Source organism: Syngnathus scovelli, chromosome 5 (genome assembly GCF_024217435.2).
Source record: "Syngnathus scovelli strain Florida chromosome 5, RoL_Ssco_1.2, whole genome shotgun sequence".
Classification (NCBI taxonomy): domain Eukaryota; kingdom Metazoa; phylum Chordata; class Actinopteri; order Syngnathiformes; family Syngnathidae; genus Syngnathus; species Syngnathus scovelli.
Genome location: NC_090851.1, coordinates 4,663,698 through 4,686,309, shown reverse-complemented (window position 1 = coordinate 4,686,309; position 22,612 = coordinate 4,663,698). Strand labels below are relative to the sequence as shown.

General features: G+C 40.8%; 2 protein-coding genes across 8 annotated transcripts in view; one reads left to right on the top strand and one right to left on the bottom strand.

Moving 5' to 3' along the window:
* Positions 1–6,794, bottom strand: part of plppr2b (phospholipid phosphatase related 2b) — a 26,519-nt gene extending 19,725 nt beyond the window's left edge. For 2 of the 6 annotated variants that reach the window (XM_049719701.2, XM_049719699.2), the window contains exons 1-2: positions 2,158–2,293; positions 1,627–1,734 (exon numbers count right to left, since the gene is read on the bottom strand). In XM_049719701.2, the coding sequence (XP_049575658.1) occupies positions 1,627–1,734; positions 2,158–2,277 (228 nt within the window). In that variant the 5' untranslated portion in view covers positions 2,278–2,293. Of the gene's footprint in view, positions 1–1,626; positions 1,735–2,157; positions 2,294–2,820; positions 2,931–4,612; positions 5,026–6,653 lie in introns of those variants that run through there. The other 4 variants (XM_049719702.1, XM_049719703.1, XM_049719704.2 and 1 more) reach the window with 4 other exon arrangements.
* palm3 (paralemmin 3) lies at positions 6,732–22,612 on the top strand. 2 transcript variants are annotated; one of them, XM_049719706.1, is made up of 7 exons: positions 6,732–6,804; positions 15,465–15,517; positions 15,945–16,025; positions 17,349–17,464; positions 17,996–18,062; positions 18,948–18,978; positions 19,631–22,612. In XM_049719706.1, the coding sequence occupies exons 2-7, from the start codon at positions 15,473–15,475 to the stop codon at positions 20,485–20,487; spliced, it is 1,197 nt and encodes a 398-aa protein (XP_049575663.1). In that variant the 5' UTR covers positions 6,732–6,804; positions 15,465–15,472; the 3' UTR covers positions 20,488–22,612. The 2 variants fall into 2 exon arrangements, with proteins under 2 accessions (XP_049575663.1, XP_049575662.1); XM_049719705.2 differs by lacking the exon at positions 6,732–6,804 and adding an exon at positions 6,967–7,107.

The window sequence follows — 22,612 nt, the reverse complement described above, 5'->3', positions numbered from 1 at the left end:
TAAATCAAATTAATCTAAAATTTTGCAGTATCCCAAAATTGCATTTCATTTGCTGATCAGTTAAATTCTATCATCTTTTAAATTCATTTATTTATCTGAAGACCCAAACTTTTCTTCTCAATTCTTGAATCGTAAGACTTTGAATAATTTAACCTTACATTGCTGGTCACAAATTGAAGGAGTCGAGAACAAAGCTCATCCAGCTGATTGTGGCATAGGCTCCAAGGACCTGCGGGCGTGTATTATGTTTGCAGCGGCACGGGCTAATTGGGTTTCATTTCTAATTAGGTCAATTAATTAGGGAATGCAGCCGATACCGCGAGCGCTCCATCAGGTCATTTGAGGATTAGGCAAAGAGGAGGTGGGAAGAAAGTCGTGGGAAGAGTGGAGGATTACTTCGGTGAAGGTAATTCTGACACAGATAGGGTTTCCCCTACTCAAGAAAGTGATTCTTCTCTTTTTTTCTTTTTCATTTGAATACATATGAATTGTCAATTTCCCAACATCACCAATCATCTGCTGAGAATCTGTGATGATCTCTGTGATGATATCAAAGTGAATGCCTGAAAACGTCCGCACCATCCCTACTGCCAGATATCCATGACAACTAGGACAGCTTCGGTTTTGTTATTTGAGGGAAAAAAAAGAGAAAAAAAAAGGCCGTTCACTAACACGTTAGGAGTACGGCAGCATCAGTTACCATGGCGATGCTTCCAGCTAAAAAGCAAACCATTGCCATGACAGCCAAGATTCCTTGGTGTCATTGTACAAGCTTTAAAATAAAAAATTGTTTTTGTGTCTTCTTAATTAGCAACCAGAACATTCTTTAAAAAAAAAAAAAAGTCTCAAAAGTCACACCAAAATGTCATCACGAGATCATCAAGACCTTAAAAGCAAATAGCTTAACACTATGGCAAAACTTTAGAAAACTAAAAATGACAAACACACTGCATTTATTACATTTAAAAAAAAACTGCATTTGACAGACGTAAAAGATTCTACAGGATGCGACTGAGCCAACTTGTAAGTGCCTTGGCTAATTTAATCAAATCAATCACATCTTATGGGAGCCAGTGGACTGAAAAAAAATTCCGCTAATTCGACCACTTTCCCAGCTGATGCCCATTGTTGCTTTTAATCCGCCTTAAAACGCTTGTGAAGTGTCAGAAGAAAGAAATATGAAACCAAGTGGAAGGAACAGGAGATGAATATGCAAATGCAAATATATGCAAACGATTCATTGGTCCATCAGATACGGATGACTTATTTTCTTAAAATGCTTTTCTTTCTATGTGTATTAAAAGTAGTTTGTTTGTAATTTGAATCTGCTCAAATCGGATAAATTGTGAGCTTCAAGTACACCCTCATCATAATGATGACTGGTAATTTTCCAAGGCAAGGTCTTACAGCATTAAACAACATCTTGGCGAAAACCGTGTTGGATCATCCCTCCTACGTGGCGCATACCTAATTAGGAGCATCTGGCATGCTCTTGCGACATATCAAGAGTTACATTTAAGAAGACAGCCTCAAACTGTTTTGCAGAGCTCCTCATGCATACGGCATCGAAGTTTAAAATTAAAATAACCCCAAAAGTGTCATCTGAGTGAAGGTCACGAGTCTTACCTCTACAAAGAGGAAGCATGGCACAATATAGGTGCTGGTCTTTTGATAGCTGCTGTCACCGAGAAGTTTCATCTCCCGCCTTTGGCTTGCCAGCCTGGTGTCAATCATCTGGAAAGATGGATGGAAAAGCTTCGGTTCACTTGATTAGTACAGCGGGAGTCAAATGAGTCAGCGAATTAGGGGAATCAATCAAGAATCCCAAATCTGAACCACTACCACAAATAAAATGGTGCAAATTTGGCAATTTAATTATAGTGAATTTATTAAATCGATTCGCAATTCTAAAAATACAAGTGTCTCATACCTAAAATGAAAAAAATATTTGCTTAATTTATTAATATTTTCATAAATATAACTATTTGATTGTTGCTGAAACAGAAGTGCTATTCTACATTAGCCCATCTATTGCAATTCCCATTATATGTTAGCATGAAGCTAGCAGACAAAGTTCTATTAATGATTATGGCAGCAAAGCTCTGTGATTTAAACTAAATAGATTGCCAATTTGTGGTGGTCGGCAAGAACATCTACCTTCTCATTTGGAGATCTGCCAGACTGCACAATTAGGTGAGTCCGAAGCGAGAAAAAACAAAAAAAAAGCACAAACTGTTGGAGATTCAGATATATAAATAAAAGAAACACATTGGCCATCTCTAATTTTGCAACTAATCGATTGATTTAAGGTTTCCACTGCCTTAGGAAACAAAAGCACCACGGTATAATTGATCCTCCACTGTGCTTAAGTGTTGGCCAATAAATTGATTGATTTTGTGGTAGATCATGAACCACATGAAAGACTTTTTTTTTTTTTTTTTTTTTTGCATATGCCCAATCAGGTGCGGTGTGATGTTAAAAAACAAAAGCCTGGTTTAAAAAAAGATGAGAGGGACAAAAAAGTCATGCTGCAGACATTGAGAGAGAGAGAGAGGCGCAGCAGCAGGGAAAAAATAGCGAGATAAAACGGTAACACTTGAGGGGAAACTGTGCCACTTCCAAGAAGTCCCCCTACGTGGGACAAAAGAATGAATTGGAGGTGACAAGAAGAAGGCCATCTTTGAAAAATGAAGGAGTTCCTCACATGAAAAGGGACAGTCTCAGCTTTGTAAAAAAGGAGAACACCTCAAAGATGATAGAACTTCAAAATCAGGCCACCAGCAAAAACTCAATCGTCTCATTTATATTTTGCCTCCTCACATTTGCTTAGCTCCACAATGACGACAACTTTAGAGGATATATCTTCTGCCGCCATGCCAGCCCTCACACCGATCGATTTTCGTTGAGAAGAATTACAAAGGACGGAGCACCTGAACACCAAAGATAGGAGTGAATGAATGTTGCAATTTAAGTTCCTTGGTCTGTCGCAGTCTTTTCAGTAAACTCGTGTACTGTATATCACCGAATGTAGATTGTGGATTTCTTTTCTTCAGGTTCTGGTCTTTGTAATGGAAATTGGGTTGTCCAATTTTCCCATTGTGCGGCATCTAATCAAATCACGATTAGTGGTGGGTAAGTACCACTACCGATTATCGGTACCGATATCAGCCTTACCAGATATTGGTACCGATACCAGTATCGGTACTTGCGACGCCAACTTTCACGATCAGGAACTAAAAATGGAGAAAAAAAATAAATGTCTTGTGACAACTCATTTATCCAAAGCCGAGTGGATATAATAACACATCGTTTCCGCTATCAACATTCAAGGTCGTAGCGGTTCATTTGTTGATTTTGCAGGAGCTAGATGAAGAGATCTGTTCTCACTCGAATGTTCCTGTTGGGCCACAAAAGTCCTTCGAAGGTTTCCTCTCAGTTGAAGGCCTCGTTTGTGTGAAGAAAAAGACTTACTGGCTGTTTTATTAAGGCAAGCCGTCGCCGAGGCTTTGGGTTGGCTTCGAAGCGATTGAATCAAGGTTGTTTCACAAAGAGAGGTGAACCACTTACTGGTGTGAATCACATTTCGAATTGGAAGAATCAGCTATCTTACCGTTCCAGCGAAGAACGCTCCTTTCAGGTAAGGAAACCAATTTAAAGCCCGTGAATGGTTTGTAATTTGATATGTGAACCACAACAGAGCTCATTTTTCCAGTTGTTGGAAAAGAGGTCACATAGATCTCCAGCTTTCACCTTGGCTGAGTAGCAAAGTTTCTAATGATGCTCTGTGCACAAATTAAATGACGTATATTGCACTCGCAGCAGACAAGAGTTACGGGGCTCATTAGTCAAGCTCTCGGATCTTAAACTTAGGCGCCCCGATTTCCCCTTTACACTATTTCATTCTGCCTCACGGGAGATACTAATTTATTATTATGCCTGTGACTTTATTCACTATTATCCGAGCTGAGCCTCATTAAGATTTTAATTAGTTTAATAGCATTCACTGAACCTGTGAGGAAAAAAACTGACAAAAGAGTGTGCGGAGATTACGCTCGCTTGCCACTTTACAGGAACGACCGAGAAACAAAACGACATATTGCAATTTGAACGCCAGTAAATAATGAGACTCACAATTAGGAAGGGGGGGGGGGGGGGGGGGTGATTGGCGGTTGTAATCAGTGGTAATTATATTTCCTCAAATAGTAGCCCTGGGTAGTAATGGCCCCAATTAATTCTCCAATTAAAAGGTGGTCGATGAAGATGGCCCATGCCACAAACAGTTGGAGAAGACATCAACCATCACTGTACAGTAGGTGTTCTGGCACACGCATTCATGAAAGTTCCGCTGGGAATCCACAATGTGGCTTTTGATGCACCCGTCACCTCAAGCAAAGAGATGCCATCAGACATAAAGCTAGCGTGACTGATTGTCTCTGGTGTCTTTCACATGATGCGCATCCATCAGTTTCCCTCGGCCACAAAAGAACCAGTTCACTATCTCGCCAGTGCGCACACATGCACACGCACGTGCCTGCGCACTTCCAGATTTTAATATCAACACATCTTTTTCCATCGATCCAACAAGTGGTGTTACATAACTCTTACAACTCACCTTAAAGCTCTCGCCGGTTCAAGCTGTCACAAGGGCCACCTTGGAGTCTTTCTAGCAGGATTTGAGCCTGGGGTCCATTCTGCGGTTCCGTCTCTGGTCTCTCCAAAAAGCACAACCTCTTCTCACTTGATCGCTGAAAAGTCCGAGAGGCTCAGAGTGAACGGTGAGGTTCTTGCCTGCGTGCGATAACCCGCAGCGTCTTTCCCAGCCTGCGTCCGCAGTCCGCCGCTAGCTCGTCGAGATGAACATGATGATCTTCAACAGCACTTCAAGGCTAATTAGTCAAGTACAGTGGATCCACAAGCTCAGCTAGAGGAAGAGAGAGAAAGGCTGGTGGGTGTCGTCGCTGGTGAATACGAGAGGATGGAGAGCGGAAAAGAGAGAGACGGGGGGGATGGAGAGAAAGTGTGTGCGCATCTGCATGGATGTGTGGGAGCAGAGAGGCGGAGAAGAAGAAGGGGGGAAGAAGAGAGGGGGGCAATATAGAAGAAGAAAATATGACAGCGGGAGAGGGCACAGCAGATCAAAAAGGTTTACACACCAATGCCAGGATATTATGATGTAAAATAAAAATGAGACCATGATAAATCATTTCAAAACTTTGTGTTTAGGTCATAAAATGTGCTACTCGGTTAAAAAAATTAAACCGGAACTTTGACGTTAGCTAAGGTTCAAGTTTCATCTGAAGGCAAAGAGGTTTAATTAAACTTGTGTTGGCGGGAATTGTGAATACCGCCCAAACTCTTCAGGCTTCTGATGTCATAGCAAAATGTTTTTATATACTGTATTAATAATATATTTATTTTAGGATCAGCATGTTCAAGAATGCTGCAGTGGACAGCTGGTCAAGTGTGACCGTGTAGCTACCCTGGGGGACTTGCCACACAAGACTGAACTTGGTGAGCGAATCAGCCCTGAAAATGGCCGACAGCTTTCCCCACTACCGCTTATTCAGGGTTCCTTTTTTATTATTGTTCACAAAGGCCATTATGTAATAACGTGGTTGATTTTCAAATTGCTGCAAGCAACTAACCACTCATGGCAAATTAGCATTTTCTTTTTTAACGCTACTAAGAACGATCAAAATCTTGCATTGTCAAAGATGACAAGCTGCGGTTCCCATGGAGACCTGAGCGAAGGCAGACGCGTTTAAAGAGCACTGTAGATGAAACGAGTACCACTTGAAAATGGCCTTGCACACAAGAGAGCGAAAAAAAGAGCAAAGTTGAGTGAACTGAGAGGGGGTGGTGAAATTCAACTAAAATGCCGGGCCCTCAAATTAAATGTCAGCTAATGACTGAATCAACGCTCTTTAAAAAAAAAAAAAGCTCACTCCCTACAAAGCTCATTTTTCATTCATTTCCTGTCCTTTCTTGAATACAAAGAACAATATAGAACACACACGTGCCCTGTACACGTTGGGTCTCTTTCTACAAAAGGCAGACACAAAAGCACAGCAGCATTTAGAAGCTTCTGGTTCTCGTCCGCATGCACACACAGATACAAAAGCACGAGCTCGTTGCATTGTTAATGAAAAAGCGCAAAACTCCACAAGCTGACACAGGCTTGCACAAAAGGGAAAAACCTTGATTTTTTTTTGTGTGTGTGGTTAAAGTTATGATACAAGAACGTCTGAGTGTGTTCACAAGGAAGACCATCTCATGTCATCTTGGGAAATCAGAAGTAGGCCAAGTGCTCGTTTCACACACTGTCACAGCGAATCTCAGCCAAGGACTTTCCAGCTTCAAAGATATTTCATGTTTTTTTCTTTAAAAATGAGATAAAATAAAAGTTGTCTTGCCTTTTGGAGCTGGACCAGATTACTCATTGTGTTTCACACAATCAATGGCAGTTAACGATATTCAAAAGCAAGATAAAAGAAAATAAAAGTCACTTACAAAAATAATTTCAATTCATTTCACTGGGAAATATTAATTAAGATGTGACAGTAAACTGAGTTAACAACTTTAATTGGGGTTAGCTAATGGAGAAGTCGGCCATTGTAGCATTCCTTACTTTCACTTGGTAAGTACTCACTCACATTCGAAGCCACAAGGCGGGTCATGGCGCCGGTTCAACTTCAAGCATCCCAACCTGCTGTCGGTGCCCACAGCCGACATTTGGACACGCGAAGCCGCCTGCCAGAGTGAGGAGGGGCCGACCTAGCTTAAACACACCGCCACCGGAGTCAGGTAACCGGGCTTCCTCCTCCTCCTCTTCCTCCTCTCACTCGCGGAGAGACGCGGCAACTGCGGGTTTGTTTGGCGGGAGTGCTTTTCTCGTTTTTACTGATGTAAGACGCAACTTTCGCTCGCCATCTTTAAGTTGGTGGTCGAGTGCGCGAAATGTATTAAGAGCGCAACTCGCTCAGGTGCTCGGGAAACTTTTTTTTAAAACTCGAACTACTGCAGCGACCATTTATTTGGTTATTTCCGCGTATTTCTTGTTTTTTTTAAAACTCCACGCTCAGTTGGACTTTATCAAGCCAGCCCCAGGTGAGTCTACGTACTTTGCTGTATTTATTTCCCGAATGTTTCTGTCAGTGCTGTGTTGACAAGTTTTGAAAGCGGTCCATGCTGCTGGAAACGAGCCCAGTTTAGTTGGACAAGCTCAACAGCTCTTAAATTAACTTGTTGGACCTGAACAGGGATTTGAATGTAACTTTTGTTTTCTAACGTGAGTTGCACTCAAGTGATTCAGAAGAGTTTTACGGTAGCCAGATTTTTTTTTTTTTTTTCTGGAACCATCAGGAACCGTTTAAGTTTACCTTTTGAACACTTTTACAAGTAATAAAGTTCAGGTCTACAGGCTATGTTTCATGATGTAGTAGTTTAATTAGCTGGGCTGTCTTTTGGCACTTTTAAGTTGCCTCTGACCGTTTTATTTTGTCTTTAAATGTACTTCTGGGTCACTAATGAAGTAGTGAAGGCTGATGTATATTTTTCTATATGAGCATATATGAATTGTGCCACTTGAGGTCAACGATGGGGAAAAAATATTACAATTGTGTCACTTGTGTATTAAACACTTGCATGTAAGATTGTTCATATTAACCACATATTGGTTTTCATGTTTTTATGACTCACGGAGGCCTACTTAATGGCAACATCCTTGCAACCACAGCTATTCTTAGTTTGGAGGTTTCTTTGTAAGGAACTTCATTTGAGCAATCCATCAAACAAACACTACTTTGCATGCTGATTCACAAACAAAGATCCCAGCAGGAGTTCTTCAAATGCCGCTTCTTCTGTCAGGCTCAAGACGGAAGGGTCTCCAGGCCTTTTCCGAAAGGCGGTGCAGCTCACTGCTGGTATAATTTGACTCACAGGAAAGACTTTCCTTTTGAAGCCTTGTTAACAAGCATAGTTTTTGCGACAGTGAATTATCAAGTAGTCAACTCCACGTTGTGCATGGGAAATAATACCACTGGATCCAAAGAACAGAATCTTCGGATGATTTGCAACCCCGTAAGTTTACCACTCAGCCTGTTCGTGTTCTAACAAAAACACAAATTGAACTACAGCTGCTGACACGGACCGTTCAAGGTTTTTACTAAAGTGAAACGACCATGGCTGAGGTGCTGTAAATGATTTGTGATACCAAAATTTATCACGTGGCTTCGGAGGAACTTTGCACTGCTTGTCCACAAGTCACTACTTTTTTTCTGCTTTTAGGACAGAAATGTTAAGACGGTTCCAGGATTTGTACTAGAAACTAAAGGTTGTTTGTTTGCTATTAGCCTTGGCGCTATCCTGAGGGAGCGCTCCATCAGGTTATAGGTTTTATATTAATGCTGATGGATATCTGCAGATGTCGTATTGATTAAATCTCTTGTTAGACAGGAGGAGTTAAATACTTGCATTTATTATAGTTGCAGTCAGTGCTCTTTTTTTTTTATTGCAGACTTTTGGTCTTTTTTCAATAAGGCAAACTGACAAATGTTGTCTCACTTCATACAAATCAATACTCACCCGCTGCCCAGACAGGAAATATTTGTGATTCATACCCATTATGTGAGCGCAAACTGGTTTTATTTCAACCTTAGGGATTGGTTTTGGTTTACGCTAGGATACTTGTTTGCTAACGTTCCCATTTTCTGAAAAGTTTTCTGTTGAAACTATTGAAAATAGGTATTTGTTTGTCTCTGCGGTTCTCAAACTAGGTCAACTTATTCCTCTGTGTATTTTGACCTATTTGACACAAATTTTACCTGGTGTGGTTCACTCTTGTCCCTTTAGAAATGTACATGTGAAGCATATTTTTGTCTGAGTCCATTTTATACTCCCCTATGTCAGCCATTTTGTGTGGTTACCTGTGTCAAACGGTTTATGCTAGTTTAATTAGCATCAAGCGCATCAATAATTTCTTGGAAAAGATTTCTTTTGTTCATGTTAGAATTCATTTATGCAGTGTTCTTTATCATTAGTTCCTTTATAATGTATTTAAATGTATTGTAGTCCATTGTGTTTTGTTTGAGGAAAAAAAAACATATAGCCAAAAATAATTTGGCTATATGTTTTGAGTCTGAAAAGAAACATCAGGAAACAAAGTTGCAATGAAGAATTTACCAGGAGAGATTAAATCTTTCCACTATCTTGTCAACTTGGTTGACAAATAGATTTTCACAGTTTCACTGCAGCATTGCTCCTGCCGCATCTATCCCTGCACTCCATCTAAAGTTAATGTCGTATTGGACTTTCTCATTCCTTTCCCCATTACCAGCTCTAAAAGTGTAACCTGAAAACCAAGCTGTAAGCATTTGTTGTGTTTACACCCAATAGTCAACCAAAAAAAAAAAAAAGTCAACCTTATATGAAGAATAAGTCATGATAGTAGAACAAATGTTGTTTAATGTTAAATTAGTAAGATTTCATTGTTCTTACCTATCATACAAATGCAAATGGGGAAAAAAAATGGAAGTGAAGTATTGGGGGAACGTTGAAGGCAATTTGATTTCAAGCATCTGACATTTTTACATTCTTCAGTGTCATACACAAAGTTGGTTCACCTGGAAACACTGTTACTAAGCACGGGGTCAATGCCCCCAATTGTGTACAGATGACAGAACAAACAATGCCGGAGCTTGATTTCCAGGAATCGCTAATGGTTTTTCAGTGTGGATTTCATTTAAAAATAGCAAGATTGTACTTGCCTATAAAATGAGAGAAAATGAAGCATTCTAATGTGTTTCTGACATTCTATTTGTACGGCACATTCAAATGTGATCAATCCTTTCATTCGTACTCTGTGAGGACACTGCACTTTAATTGCAATGATCTGTTGATTTAAAGTCTCACAAGTTCTGTCCAAGTAGAGGACAGAAAAAAAAAAAAACACTCAACACTCTTCTGTTGACTATCAGTTGTTCCCAATCCCCGATCCTCTTGACCTTCCTTCGCTACCATCAGTAATGTATTGATCAAGCAGACAAATATTAGATTGTAAGGACATGTTGGATGGTTGTGAAGGTGAGAACTTGTTTGGAGTCTTCAAATTGTTCAAAGATGGCCGTAATGTCGCTTTGTTTATCCTCACTGATAATTGGGAAGGAGGAAAGTTAAATATTTGACTGTCTCGGTAGCAAGGTGACCTGACTATGAAAGAAATGTAGAAAGTACCGCTTTTGGACGTCCTTATCGGATCCCGACGGACATCCTCCAACTGTAATCACGAGACAACTGGATTGTGTGGAATTGATTGACAATGAATTGAAATGAAATTTTCCTTTTATACTTTTGTGTCTGTAATGGTTTGTTGCCTTTGGCGTACAGGGCTATGGGCTTTTGATGTAATGACAATAGTGAAAGTGAGCCCAGGGCAGATTACACTAGCACTGCATTCCTCTCTAAACCTGTTTGACAGACACACACACACACACACACTAATCCTGCACATACAAAGCAAGCAAACGACTACCTCCCAAAATAATGGCCCGCATTATACACCCTGTCTAGTCTACAATTAGAATTATTTGAATTCCTTGAGTGATGATTAATGAGCTACAAAGCACGTTGGGAGCAGAAAAAAATTTGATTAAAAAATAAAATAAAAATCTGTCACAAATGTTCAATGATCATTTCTATAATATTGACAGAATTCCCTAATATAAATCCTGATTAATCATTAAACAATAGATGTGATTTCTCTGTGTCTGGGTATTTCAGTTTAAAGCAATTTTTTGGAGAGAAATTCTGGTCCTGTCATTGTCACGTTTCTCTCATGGTTGTGCGTACATGTGCGGGCAAGCGCATTTTGCGAAAATAGGTGACGCCATGTTTGTGTCACATCTTCGGCTACCTTGTCGGGACTTGTCAGAACAGTTGCCGCCAAGCCCCCGTGAATACATCATTGCATCACGTCCACCCTCATTCATTCCTTCTAGATTTTTTTTTTCTTCTATCCCCATGTCTTTCCTCCCTTCTGTCTTTCATGGTTTGTAACAATCATGGATGGGAGGTGAACTATCATCATGACCTTCAGTCAGCATTTCCAGACAGATTTTCCTTCAGTCACGCTGTCTGTGTGCCCGTGAAAATACGACGAGCTTGTAATCCGCATTCGTTGGCAAAGCGGAACAACCAACACACACACACACACACACGCAGAGTTCCTCCTCGCATTTAAAAGCCGCTGTTCACCCGCTTATCATACAAGCCTCAACTGTCTGTACACCAAGTTTAGGAGATAAAGCCGTAACGCCAGAATTCATGAATTCCAAAACATTGGAAAGCACAAGTAAGGACTTTTAATTCAGTATACAGGAAACACTGCTTCAATTTTGCACAAGCCCAAATGTTGTTTTTTTTTGCATGTGCACATAAGGTATATGGCACCAATCAATCTGTTTGGACTTGTTTACAATCATGTTAATGAATCGTCAATATTTTACTCGTTAGTGTCCACATATAAAGCCTTTAATGTATTTTACATCTTTCACAAAAATCTATTTAAAAATATTTTATTAATATGTGCAGAAAGATGGCCTGAAATGGCGTCTCTATAGAAACTACCTGACTGCTATGTTCAAAATAGAAGCTTCCTTGGAAATAACATTCGCTTAAACTGACGCAACAACGCAGAAGGGATTTTACAGCGTGTTAATCACAATTACTGTCGCTAGCCTCATTTGAAATGCGCAGAGGATTATTTTTCGTAAATTGTTTCCAATATGACTATATACTGTACATCTAAGATGAGCGTATTAATATGTTGGCTGATTTGATGGGCGGCTGACAAGCTTCTGTACAAAAGCATCGCCGTGCTGTCGCTTCACATCGACTCCTCAGCTCAGATGCTGTGAAATTGATTTTCCTCAGCCAAATCCTTCCACACTTCATCTTTTTGAACGGGGGCGGCAGCTGGACATTTTGACATGGTTCGTGATCAGAAGCGCAGCCAGACCGGCTGCTATTTAGCGGCCAAGATAGAGACACTTTAAAAAAAAATAAAAAAAAAAGAAGTGAAGTGCCGTGTCAATCATCTTTGGGTTGGATTGACAAATCCACAACCAAACTTTCTTCCAAATCTTCTCCGGGTTCTCATAAACATAATTCTCGTGCTCCTATGATAGCAAGTGAGAACCTCTTTGATTTTTTTTCCCATGCCTCTCTCAAGGAATCCATGTTGCCGTATGGCCATCCGAGTCTGGCTTTCCTTTTGACAAAATCGAAATCAGAGGATGTTCAGGTTCAAGGATCGGGGTCACTGCGATTGCACGTCGTTGCCAAGTTTCTGAATGACGTTGGTGTTTGTGCACTTCCTCTTCCCAAACACAAGGGTGGAAGGATATGTAGCGTTTACAGTGGCCTTGAAAGACCCTGTCTCTTTATTTATTTATTTGTAAAACAACTTGGAAGGACTTTAGATGAACTTTAATTTTTTTTTTTGATAGCCCGATTGTTTTCATTCTATTCCTGAGTTGTTATTTTGTCATTGCTGTAGTCCGAGACGTTTCCATTTTGTTTACGCAAGTCGCAAAGCCTTGAGGACCTTTTTTTGGCGCATAACAAAATTGCCGTTTAAAACTACAGAGAAATGTGATATCGTGACAGATCATTATCAATTCCTGTAAATCTGTTTTAGTCATTTAAATCTGCCTCAATTATCTGATTAAACCTCATCAACTTGTGTTTTGATCATTTGCTGATAAAATAGTTTGCTGTGTTGGTGATAATGGCTTTGATGTAATATTAATAAAAGTTGAGATGTGTAAAGATAGACCACCAAAAAGCAATATTATTCAGGGACGCTCGTCTCTCCAAGCGACGGGTAATGTTTGCACATCTTATTAAATCCAAATGAATATGCAAGAATGTATGTAAGAGTTCAGAGAATGACTCTTGAGAGACTAAAGTCAGAATGTTTGGAAAATAGTAAGGTAAACAATGGCTCTCGATTTTGAAAACCAGAATTTGATCATCAATGCTGGTGTCGATCAGTTCTTTGCAGGACTTGGCAAAAGTCGCTTCGGTATCAACCAGGCTTTGTCAAGCCAGCTCAGTAAAGCCTGGACTCCAAAATGGCCTGAGCAGCAGTTTTCATGCTCCGCACCTCCCAATCATGTAAAAGCTGCCCCGTGACCTAAACCTCACCAGAAAGATATGCAACTGTGTCCTGACTTGGAGCACAGCACTCTGTGTTTCTGTATTTTGATTAAAAAAAGAAATATTCTAATGCAAAAATTGGGTTTATTTTAGATCCTCAAATGGAAAGTTGATATTAACTAAAATCTTTGAAGTCTTTTGTTCTTGACGCCCTGCTGTTCTTCCATCTGTTCTCACTGAGTCAATGTCACCACACCCAGGATATAGTCACCCCCCCCCCCTCACCCTCCTCCAACTATGCAAATATACTTTCTTAAATAAGCAAGCATGCATACACTGAAGGCAAAAATATACATTTTGGGTTGAGGAGCAAGAGGAATGTGTGCAATGAAGCCATGATGGCAAATGACAGAAGCACTTGGTCGTTTTTTTTTCTTCCCCCTTTTCACGTTGCATACCGTTAAGATTTCATGAGGCTAAGAGAAAAAGGAACGCGTCAATAAATTAGTTAGTCCCAGACCTTTCAATAAAGTCATAATCTGGGTCACAAATGAAAATATTCTTAAAAGGTCTTAAAAAGTCTTCCTTCCGGGCTTCAGAAGATAACCTGAAGAATTGTCTTTAAGCAAGTTGAGGAAAAGCACATCTCCAGCCCCAATGACCTCGATTTCCTCTTTTATTTTGAAAAGGCAGCCACTTTTTTCTTTGTTTTTATCAGTGTTTATTCCCACTGACTAATATTTGTACTTTACCTGACCCTGCACCAGATAAGCGGTATCATGTTCTTCCTGCAGTCTGATATTTTTACCTTTTGTGACCCACTAACAACGGGCTTATGTCATCACCTCTCTCTTTCGAAAGTTTTTCGAACTCTCCTTAAAGCTGAGCAGCTGCTTGACCGCAATTTACCTCGTCATGATGAGGATCCTAATAGAAGCAGACTTTAGTTATCATCTCCTTCTTCCCTTCATCTTCTCTCTCTAACCATCTCACCGTTCCCAACTTTTGACCATGTCAGCTCTATCCTTCCTGTATTTCATCTAATTATCAGCCTTGGTGTGGTGGTCTTCAGGGATCTCCCTCAAGATTTCTCCATCAAAGCTGCCAATTGGCTCAGCTTGCTTGAATCTGCCTGCTATTTGGAACCTTATGAGGTGTGAGATTCTCGTCCAGTCAGTCATAGAAGATATGATTTCGCCTTCCTTTTGTTGTGTGTTGTTTATAGACTATATAAAGTAGATCTACAATTCTTCATCTCACACTTGCCCAATGTAGTAGCTTTTCCTTCCTGTTGCCGTAGGGGACTGTAGGATTCCTTCAGGTGCTTTCCTGGATGTGCTTCTCACCATGATAATCAACGATCCCAGAGGCCCAAAGATTTATCACTTTGATGAAATAATACATTTGCCCCGAGACATAAAAGATGGAAGAGCTCACGCTAGGAATGTGTAATACTTATTACAAAAGAAACAGCAGAGAGGAAGTAAGCACACTCATTTTAGGAATTATGTGAGTACATTGACAATCATTAATTCTTATTTTGGTTAAATGGTCACTTTTAAAACAACATAACTCAAAAAGTAAAAAGAAAATCTGGATGTTGGAGTTGCCAATAGCTGACTCATCGCTAATGTCGAGTTGAAACTAATTAAGACACAACAGCGCCTCTGCTGGTTGTAGCCAGTAGTGCACTCTGCCTTGTCGCTACATAGTCAACATTCAATTTAAGACCGAATTCATACCAATCAACTAATTGATCACTTTGTTCATCTCAAATTCAAAGCATTGGTACTCGAGCTTGACCATCCACGCGTTTTTGTTTTGTTGTTTTAGCCTTTTACGTGAGTAACTTATTTCCGTCGTGAGACAAGTAATGTGAAAATGAGGGATGAGTTTGGCCTTTCTGCAAGTAGTGAATGTAATAATGGAACAAAACTAGGGATGGGTTAGATCTTTCCTTTGGTTAAGTGCAAGCTTGTTTAAAAGGTTATATGCAAATTAGGCACTGTCACTGTTAGCTACAGCGATGCGTGAAGTTTCTTTTTCGACACTTTCCAAGGTATTTAGTAGAAATAACAATGCTGCCATGTAAGGCTCTTATATTTTTGTTTTGTACAAAGATTTAACAAACCCCGTAGGATGACATTTTTATAAAATGAATTGATATGCCAAGAATATTTTCAGCATCGTTGTAAAGACTTTACAGACAACAACAAAAAATAACCACATTCCAATCTCCTGACCCAGTGAACCAAATCACACACGGCGGTGGTCTTTAACCTTTTCACCCGTCGTTGTCTGTGTCACAGGTGCCAGAATGGACGAGGCGGAGAAGTACCAACAGCGACTGGAGGCCATCGCTGTGAGTCCACAGAGAAGAGCTGTTTGTTGCTCATCCATAATTCAAAAGAGGTGGAAAACAACACCAGGCTGCACCGAGCTTCGCAAACTGAAGCGTTGTTGATATTGGGATCGACAGTGGCCTTGTTGAGAAACATAGTGGAACATCCAAAGTCCAATACATTCTGTTCTGGACTGGTTAAGTTGCTCCAAATAAATCTTTTTAAATAATTAATAAATGTGCTAGCAAATTAGAAGTATCCTAAAAGCTTACAATTGTCCAATGTAAATAAAATGTATTTGTTACTGCAACAGCACGGTTATTTCCTGCTGGCCAATTTTTGCACACATTGCTTGAACACCTGATTAATTAATTAACGGGGAAAATGAATCGATTAATCTCTCAATTATGGCTTCAGTTTAATTTCTTTCTTACGTGCCGTCTCCAGGAGAAACGGCGGCTGCAGGAGGAGCAGGAACGAGCCAAGAGAGAGATGGAGGATGAAAAACTCCGACTGCAGCAGCTCAAGGTCTGACACCGTCGCGGGATCTTTTCAGATGTCTCGCCTGACTCACACTTTTCTCACTAGACTCATTGTGGCTTGTTTGAGAGCCGATAGCCTTCCCTGTCTGTTTCCTTTTTCGCACACTTTCAAGCTCTCAGCTCTCATGGCCGTGTTTCCACTCTGTGCACCTCCATTGTTTTCACAACATTTCCACATCGACGTTCTCGTTTCCTACTCCACCGTGTTACGCTGCCTTGGGCGCATTCCTCAACGTTTGCTCTGTGCATGCAGATGTAGCGGGTCGCTTATCATTATTTATGTCCATCCGTTCTTTATTGTCGCAATAAAACTAAGTTGAAGGACGCTTTAATTTTTAATGAGCTAATTCGTCTTATCTTTGAGACAGCGTTTGTGTCAACAACAGCGCCGCAGTCAAAAGAGGCCGGATTTATCGACAACTTGTATTTTACCTTTTGTTAAATCTGTCACTCAGCTGATTGCCATTAAAAAAAAAAAAAAAATGCAGCGATGTCAGCGGCATTCTTGGAATGTTCCAAGGTTAGTCTGCGTGCAGCTTGCTGAAGAGGGCAGGCGAGGTAACACAGAGGAGCTTGTCCTCTCCGGCAGGAGAAGACAGAGAAGGGTTTGTGACCATCATAGTTAAAGGGAGGTTGCCAATAACAGTGGGGCAGACTTTTTGGAAACATGCCAATGTTGGCCGCTATGGAGATTTTGAGATTTCAGGTGAGAGTGCAATCGAGATGAGTTTCAGCGAGATAAAACAGGACAATTTTGCAGACACAATTGTAGTTTAATTGAAATGAAAGCAGTCTTATTTGATTTCATTATCCAAAGTAGTCAATTGGACCCATTTTAACCAATCTTGTTTTAGCCCTTGGAGTGAGAAGAAGCGGATGGAGAACAAAATGAGGCTGTGTGGAAAAACCAGTATACACCAATCTTTCATTCCACGTTGCATTATGTCTTTGCTTGGTGGCTGAAGTCAGTTGGGGGATGAATCCTCATTTGCAGGCGTGTTATAAGGAGTATCATCATTTTCCAAGGAAGCAATACAGCCTTGGAAGAGAAATCCTTTTTTTTTTTTTTTCATTATGCAGACGCCATGCAGAGTTAGGCAGTGATCTTTTTTAAAAAAAGACGATAGGGGATCAGCAGGAGAGAAGCCGAACAGCACGTGAGGAAACAATAATGAAGATGAATGTGGCAGCGATAATTAGATGAGAGAACAAAGTGCAAGCTTACATTGAGGCTAATTAAGTGGTAGCTCCAAGTTCAATCTTGATCTGCGTACTCTTCTAATATACGTTCTTCTCTGTGTTCCTCCAGAGGAAGTCTTTGAGGGATCAGTGGCTGATGGAGGGAGCTCCCTTGTCCCCATCCTCACGAGATTCCCAAACCCCACACTCTCCTCCGTGGGCCGCTCAGGAAATGGAAAAGCACAGGTACAACCTCACAGTGTTTTAGAAAAAACCCTGAAATTAGCTGTAACTGTATTTTGGGTTTTTTTGCACAGTAGCGCCACCTATGTGTAATTGTAATGTTAGCCATGTTTGGGGAATGACACGTCAAAGTGTAACAAAATTGTGTTGAAGGCAGTCATTAATTTCAGTATCATCATTTTCAATATTTTGTGCAAATGCTGCACTTTTCTGCCATGGAGGAACATCTAATTGTTCTGCCTGTCACAATACATTACTGGGAGAGATTTATAAACCTAGATATAGTTTGACTTAATAAAGAAATTTAGTGAAACTGGATCATTCCCTGAAACGCCTGTGATGATCTCTCACGGCAGATGCTTTTGGTAAACCGGTTGGGAATCACTGTTGTAGACTTGTGGTTGCCATAGTAACGAAAGAGATGATTTTCTCCAAGCCAGCGTGCCATTAAGATGATTTGAAAATGGTATTTTTATGGTCAACTAACAGCGCTATAGTGTTTACAATGTAGAAAATGATACGCTCTCGTTGTAGGCCGCCATCACGGAATATGGAGTTAGCGGTGGAGGATGTGAAAGAACAAATCGCAGAGGACCAAACAGTGAGACTCGCACGCACACACATGCACAACACGCCCACATTGAGAACAAAAGCTGTTAGAATGTGTGTCAAACAAGCGTTCGCTATCATCTTCCATTAGGAAGCTTTTTCTCACATTTGCGTTGTCACTTGAATAATACATTTTCAGCCTACGTGCTCCTTATGCAGTAATGTCGGCATTTTAAACCGAGAGTTGGTCATGTTGTTCTTCGGACAACACTCAAATTACTCTAAAATGGCAAAAGCCCTACAAAACTAGATTAATACCCCATGAAGATTATCTCCAGTAGTTGTAGAAGCAGAAAGAATACTTTTATTTTGTGTTTCTGTTAAAGTACGTTTTTTTAGAACTACAGTAATAGTAATGCTAGCAGTTAGCATAGCAGTTGCGTAAACATTTCGACTCCAGCAAAACCAAAATTGAATATAGATCCTGAAAATTTTAAGATGTTTGTTTCTTTAAATGTACTGCCACATTTTGACTCTCTTTAAAAAAAACAAAAATCACATGAAGCTATTATTTTGATTTCACTGTGATGAAAGCATCTATGATATGTGACCTTTACATCAATTTGACATTGACAAATCTGTTCTTGGGCACATTGAGTGTAATTGATAGCAAATGTCAACCACGATTCGGTTCTTCCCTGTCATAAAAGCTCGAAGATGCCAAAAAAAAAATAAATGTTAATGGTCTTTAAAGCTGGCTGCTCTTCGGTTTCATACGCGCAACTGTTCCTCTTAGAACTTTAAGCTTTATGATGATGCTTTATGAAATCATATAAGTGAAACAACAAAGGGCAAATTGTTGTGATTTTGAGCTTTGGGGTGCATATTTCTAAATTAGAGCTTCGTGAAGCAACCCTGTATGCCTTTTACTCAACAGGAAGCCGCCAACATGGACGCAGGAGATATGGGTAAGATGGAGTGTTAATTCAATTGTTTAATTAAGATGAAAGTTTACTGTGCTATCAGAAAAACAAATCGTGCACTGTTTAGATTTAAGCACCTTTGGTGACTATTATAAGCGTTGACAGTCAGATGTGGAGCTAATGTTTTTAGTGGCATTTGTATCGGATTTTTTCTTTCATTATTGGCTATGGAAATATAAGGTAGTTGTATATTCATATTAAGATGGATGTAGTCAATTCTAATATCCGCTATCATAGTAAAATATCAGTTGACCTTTTTGGAATATATTTGTCACAGTATAGTCACATTGCTAATGTTCACCATGTGCTCAACAAATATCGACATTTTATTAACATTTCTGTACATTAGCAGCTTGTGGGTAAATTATTAATAATAAAAATGAAGTGGGGGAAGGGCTTGAACAATCTGCATTTCTAACCGCATCTACTTAATATGGAGATCATTCACTGTACATGTTTTTAGTGTTGTTAATACAGAAATGAATTGTTGTGATTGCTGCTGTTGGCAAAAACTGCCTTTTAATTGCAATCAGGAAACGTTGCAGCTCGACTGTTTTGCTAATTAACTCCCGAGCTTTTCCCACCCTAATATGAAATGCTCCAATGGGATGGAAATTAATCAAAGTCTTGTCTTCAGGGACAACCGCGATGCAAATATTACGGGATGACGAAGCCCCTGTTCTGATGAACGGCGAAGGGGACTTGAAAGCTGGTCTTAAACAAAATCACCAAAGTGCTTTGGAAAAGTCCACCACAAACGGCCCGAGTGGAAGTGTCGTCGTCATCGAGAATCATGGCCAACACATTCTCCACTTAAGCTCCACCGAGGTGGACGAAGGGATCGTGGTCATGCGGGCCGAACGAGTCGTCATCACGGAAGATGATGATGAGGAAGAGGAGGAGGAGGAGGAGGAGGAAGTTGAACCACAAGACTATCAAAAGAAGGAAGGAGGTGCTGTGGAGGAGGAGCGAGTAGCTCCAGAAGCTTCCACTGAGTTGGAAAAGGATGAAACTGGTGCAGCGGCGCAAGCAAGAAAAACACACGAGGAGACCAGAGAGGAGGACATCGCAGCGGAAACTTCGCCCTCCACGCTACTGCCGTCACCAACCGATCCTCTAGAGGCCGCCTCGGTGGCTCCCGTGCCGGTCTACTCCCAATCACAACCCTTCTCTCCTCCTTCGGCGGAGACGCCACATGCCAGCGAGGAAGACGCGATCACCCCGGCATCGGCGACGCCCGACGTGTCCCCAAAAGCCCAAGGCGACGCCCCGATTGCAACCCCTCGGTTCCAGGATGTTTCCCTGAGCGACTCCATGGACAACCACAGGACTGAGGCACGCACGAGCGAGCAGGAGCCCCTCCTGGTGCAGCCTAAAGGCCTGGAAATCCAGGATGACGTCGCCAGCGATAACCACTCGCGTCCCGTAGAGATGCGGGCCGAGGCCATGCCGGCGCCCAATAAGAAAGTCTGCTTGTGCTGCTCGCTCATGTAAAGGCAACAAAAATACCCACGCAACACTTTTTTTTTTTTTTTTTTTAAATCTCATCAAGTATTAATGCTTCCTTTATTTTATTTTATGATGATTCTGCTGACAGCAGCCCTGAAGTCCACTCAAAGAGGTGCACTTCATGTTTTACAATCACGGCCGTTATTAAACTCTGTTGAACTCAATTAAGTCCCTGGTCCTTTTGAAAAAGCTGAAGTTTTAATTCACTGCCAAATAAATGTGTTTTTGTAATTTAAGCTGTCGTATTTTAAAGAGGACATATCAATAAAATATCTTATGGCATTGTAGTGTTTATTAAAAAAATATCATTTCTACTGCTTTAAAGTATCTGTGGGTTCGATGAAGGTCCCTCTAAAAAACATTAAATGTAATATGTAAGTTCATCAATTTCAAATAGTGTTTGTGTAGACATTGTAAGAGATGATGACTAAGCAATGACATTTGACACATTAGAGGCCCAATCTAATTGTATTGCATTCCAAATAATTATTTAAAGATGTTATCAAAATTTGTGAAGCAACTTCACTTCATGCAAAATGAGAGCAAAAAAAGTGTTGCGTTTTTATTTTGGTTGTCGTTATTTTCTGAAACCTTCCTATTCTAATTTTTTACACTACATGCCACAATGGATTTTTTTTTTCAATTAAAAAAAATCCCACCTCTGTTAGTAACAATAAACTCCACCCACAACATTTGAATGCAGTGAAATGAAAAATGCTTTATCACAAATGAATTCTTTGTAATGTGTAGAATTCTTTGTAATGTGTAAACATCTGAATGTAAATACAAGTGTTTTCTTAAAATGATACGAGTGGTTCATAGAGAATATTTTTCTAATTAGGATTTTTGTGGATGAATTATTGAACAGACTTGGGAATGGCGAGGTGGTTTTTTTTTCAGCACCCACATATTTGGGTTTTGTCACGCAAGTTGCATATATTCCTTCTTCCCAATTATGAAAACCAACGTGTCATTCCTGTTGTGCCATCTCATTTACCACATTTTTACCAAAGTATGAATTTTGTATTTAACCAAATCTCCGTACATGCTTTACAATACTGCAGAAACCATGTTGGGATTTGATTTCATTGTCAAAAGTTTTGAAATGACTGCATTCACTATTAAACAGCGCCACTGAGTAAAATTTGGACTTTCCCCGCATTGATCGAATTGTTTTAGGAAGAGCACACAATCAATATGCAGAGACTACCTCTTGAAATCACCGGACGGGTTTGCTTCGATGTGTCATCTTGTGAGCAGACTTAACGTTTTTGGTTTCGTGTCTCCATCATAGACAATTCGTACATCTTGTCCGTCTGGCTTTTTCTCCACAAGTAGCAAGCGACCTTTCATATTTGTCATACCAGCGAATGTCATCGTTGTTTGATTTCTGTGAATCATTTGGCGAGTGGGACTTTGTCTGTGTTCTGTTTGAACTGGCTGCTGTGCGTATAAAAGATGCCATGGGCTACCTCCCTGCACACATCGTCATTGTGACAGACCCGTGTGCACATCTCGAAGGTTCGGCCTCCTCGCTCCTTTGCAATGATTCTCCTGGCGTGCGCCGTCGTCGTGGCCTGCTTGCTGTCCGGCACCACATGCGTCCCTCTGGCCTGCGAAAATCTGATTCGGCCTCTGGTGGACATGTCTTCCGACCACCTGGAAGGACAATGGGCCTTGATCGGCGGCAGTTTGAACCGATCGGTGGACGAAAACACGCTCAAGACCAGAGACAGTGTCACTTTCATCGCGTCCAACACCAACTACATCCAACGTAATCGCGTTGCGGACAAGTGCGAGTCATTCATGCTCAACGCCACCAGGCAAGGCAACGTCATGACCCTGAAGGGGCCCAACTATATTTTCACCGCCACCTTCCTCCACACCTCCTGCCCGACCTGCGTGCTGTTCCGCTTCGATGTGAAGGCGGCGAGCCACACCACCACCGACCTTTACGTCGCGAGCAAAACCAAGCGAGAGTTGGACGCCAGCGAGAAGATGGAGTTCATGGCACAGGCAAAATGTCTGGGCTTGCGGGAACCCATCTGGATGGATCCCACCAAGGATCTTTGTCTGGCCTGATTGTCTCAATAAAGCTGTTCAAACTCTG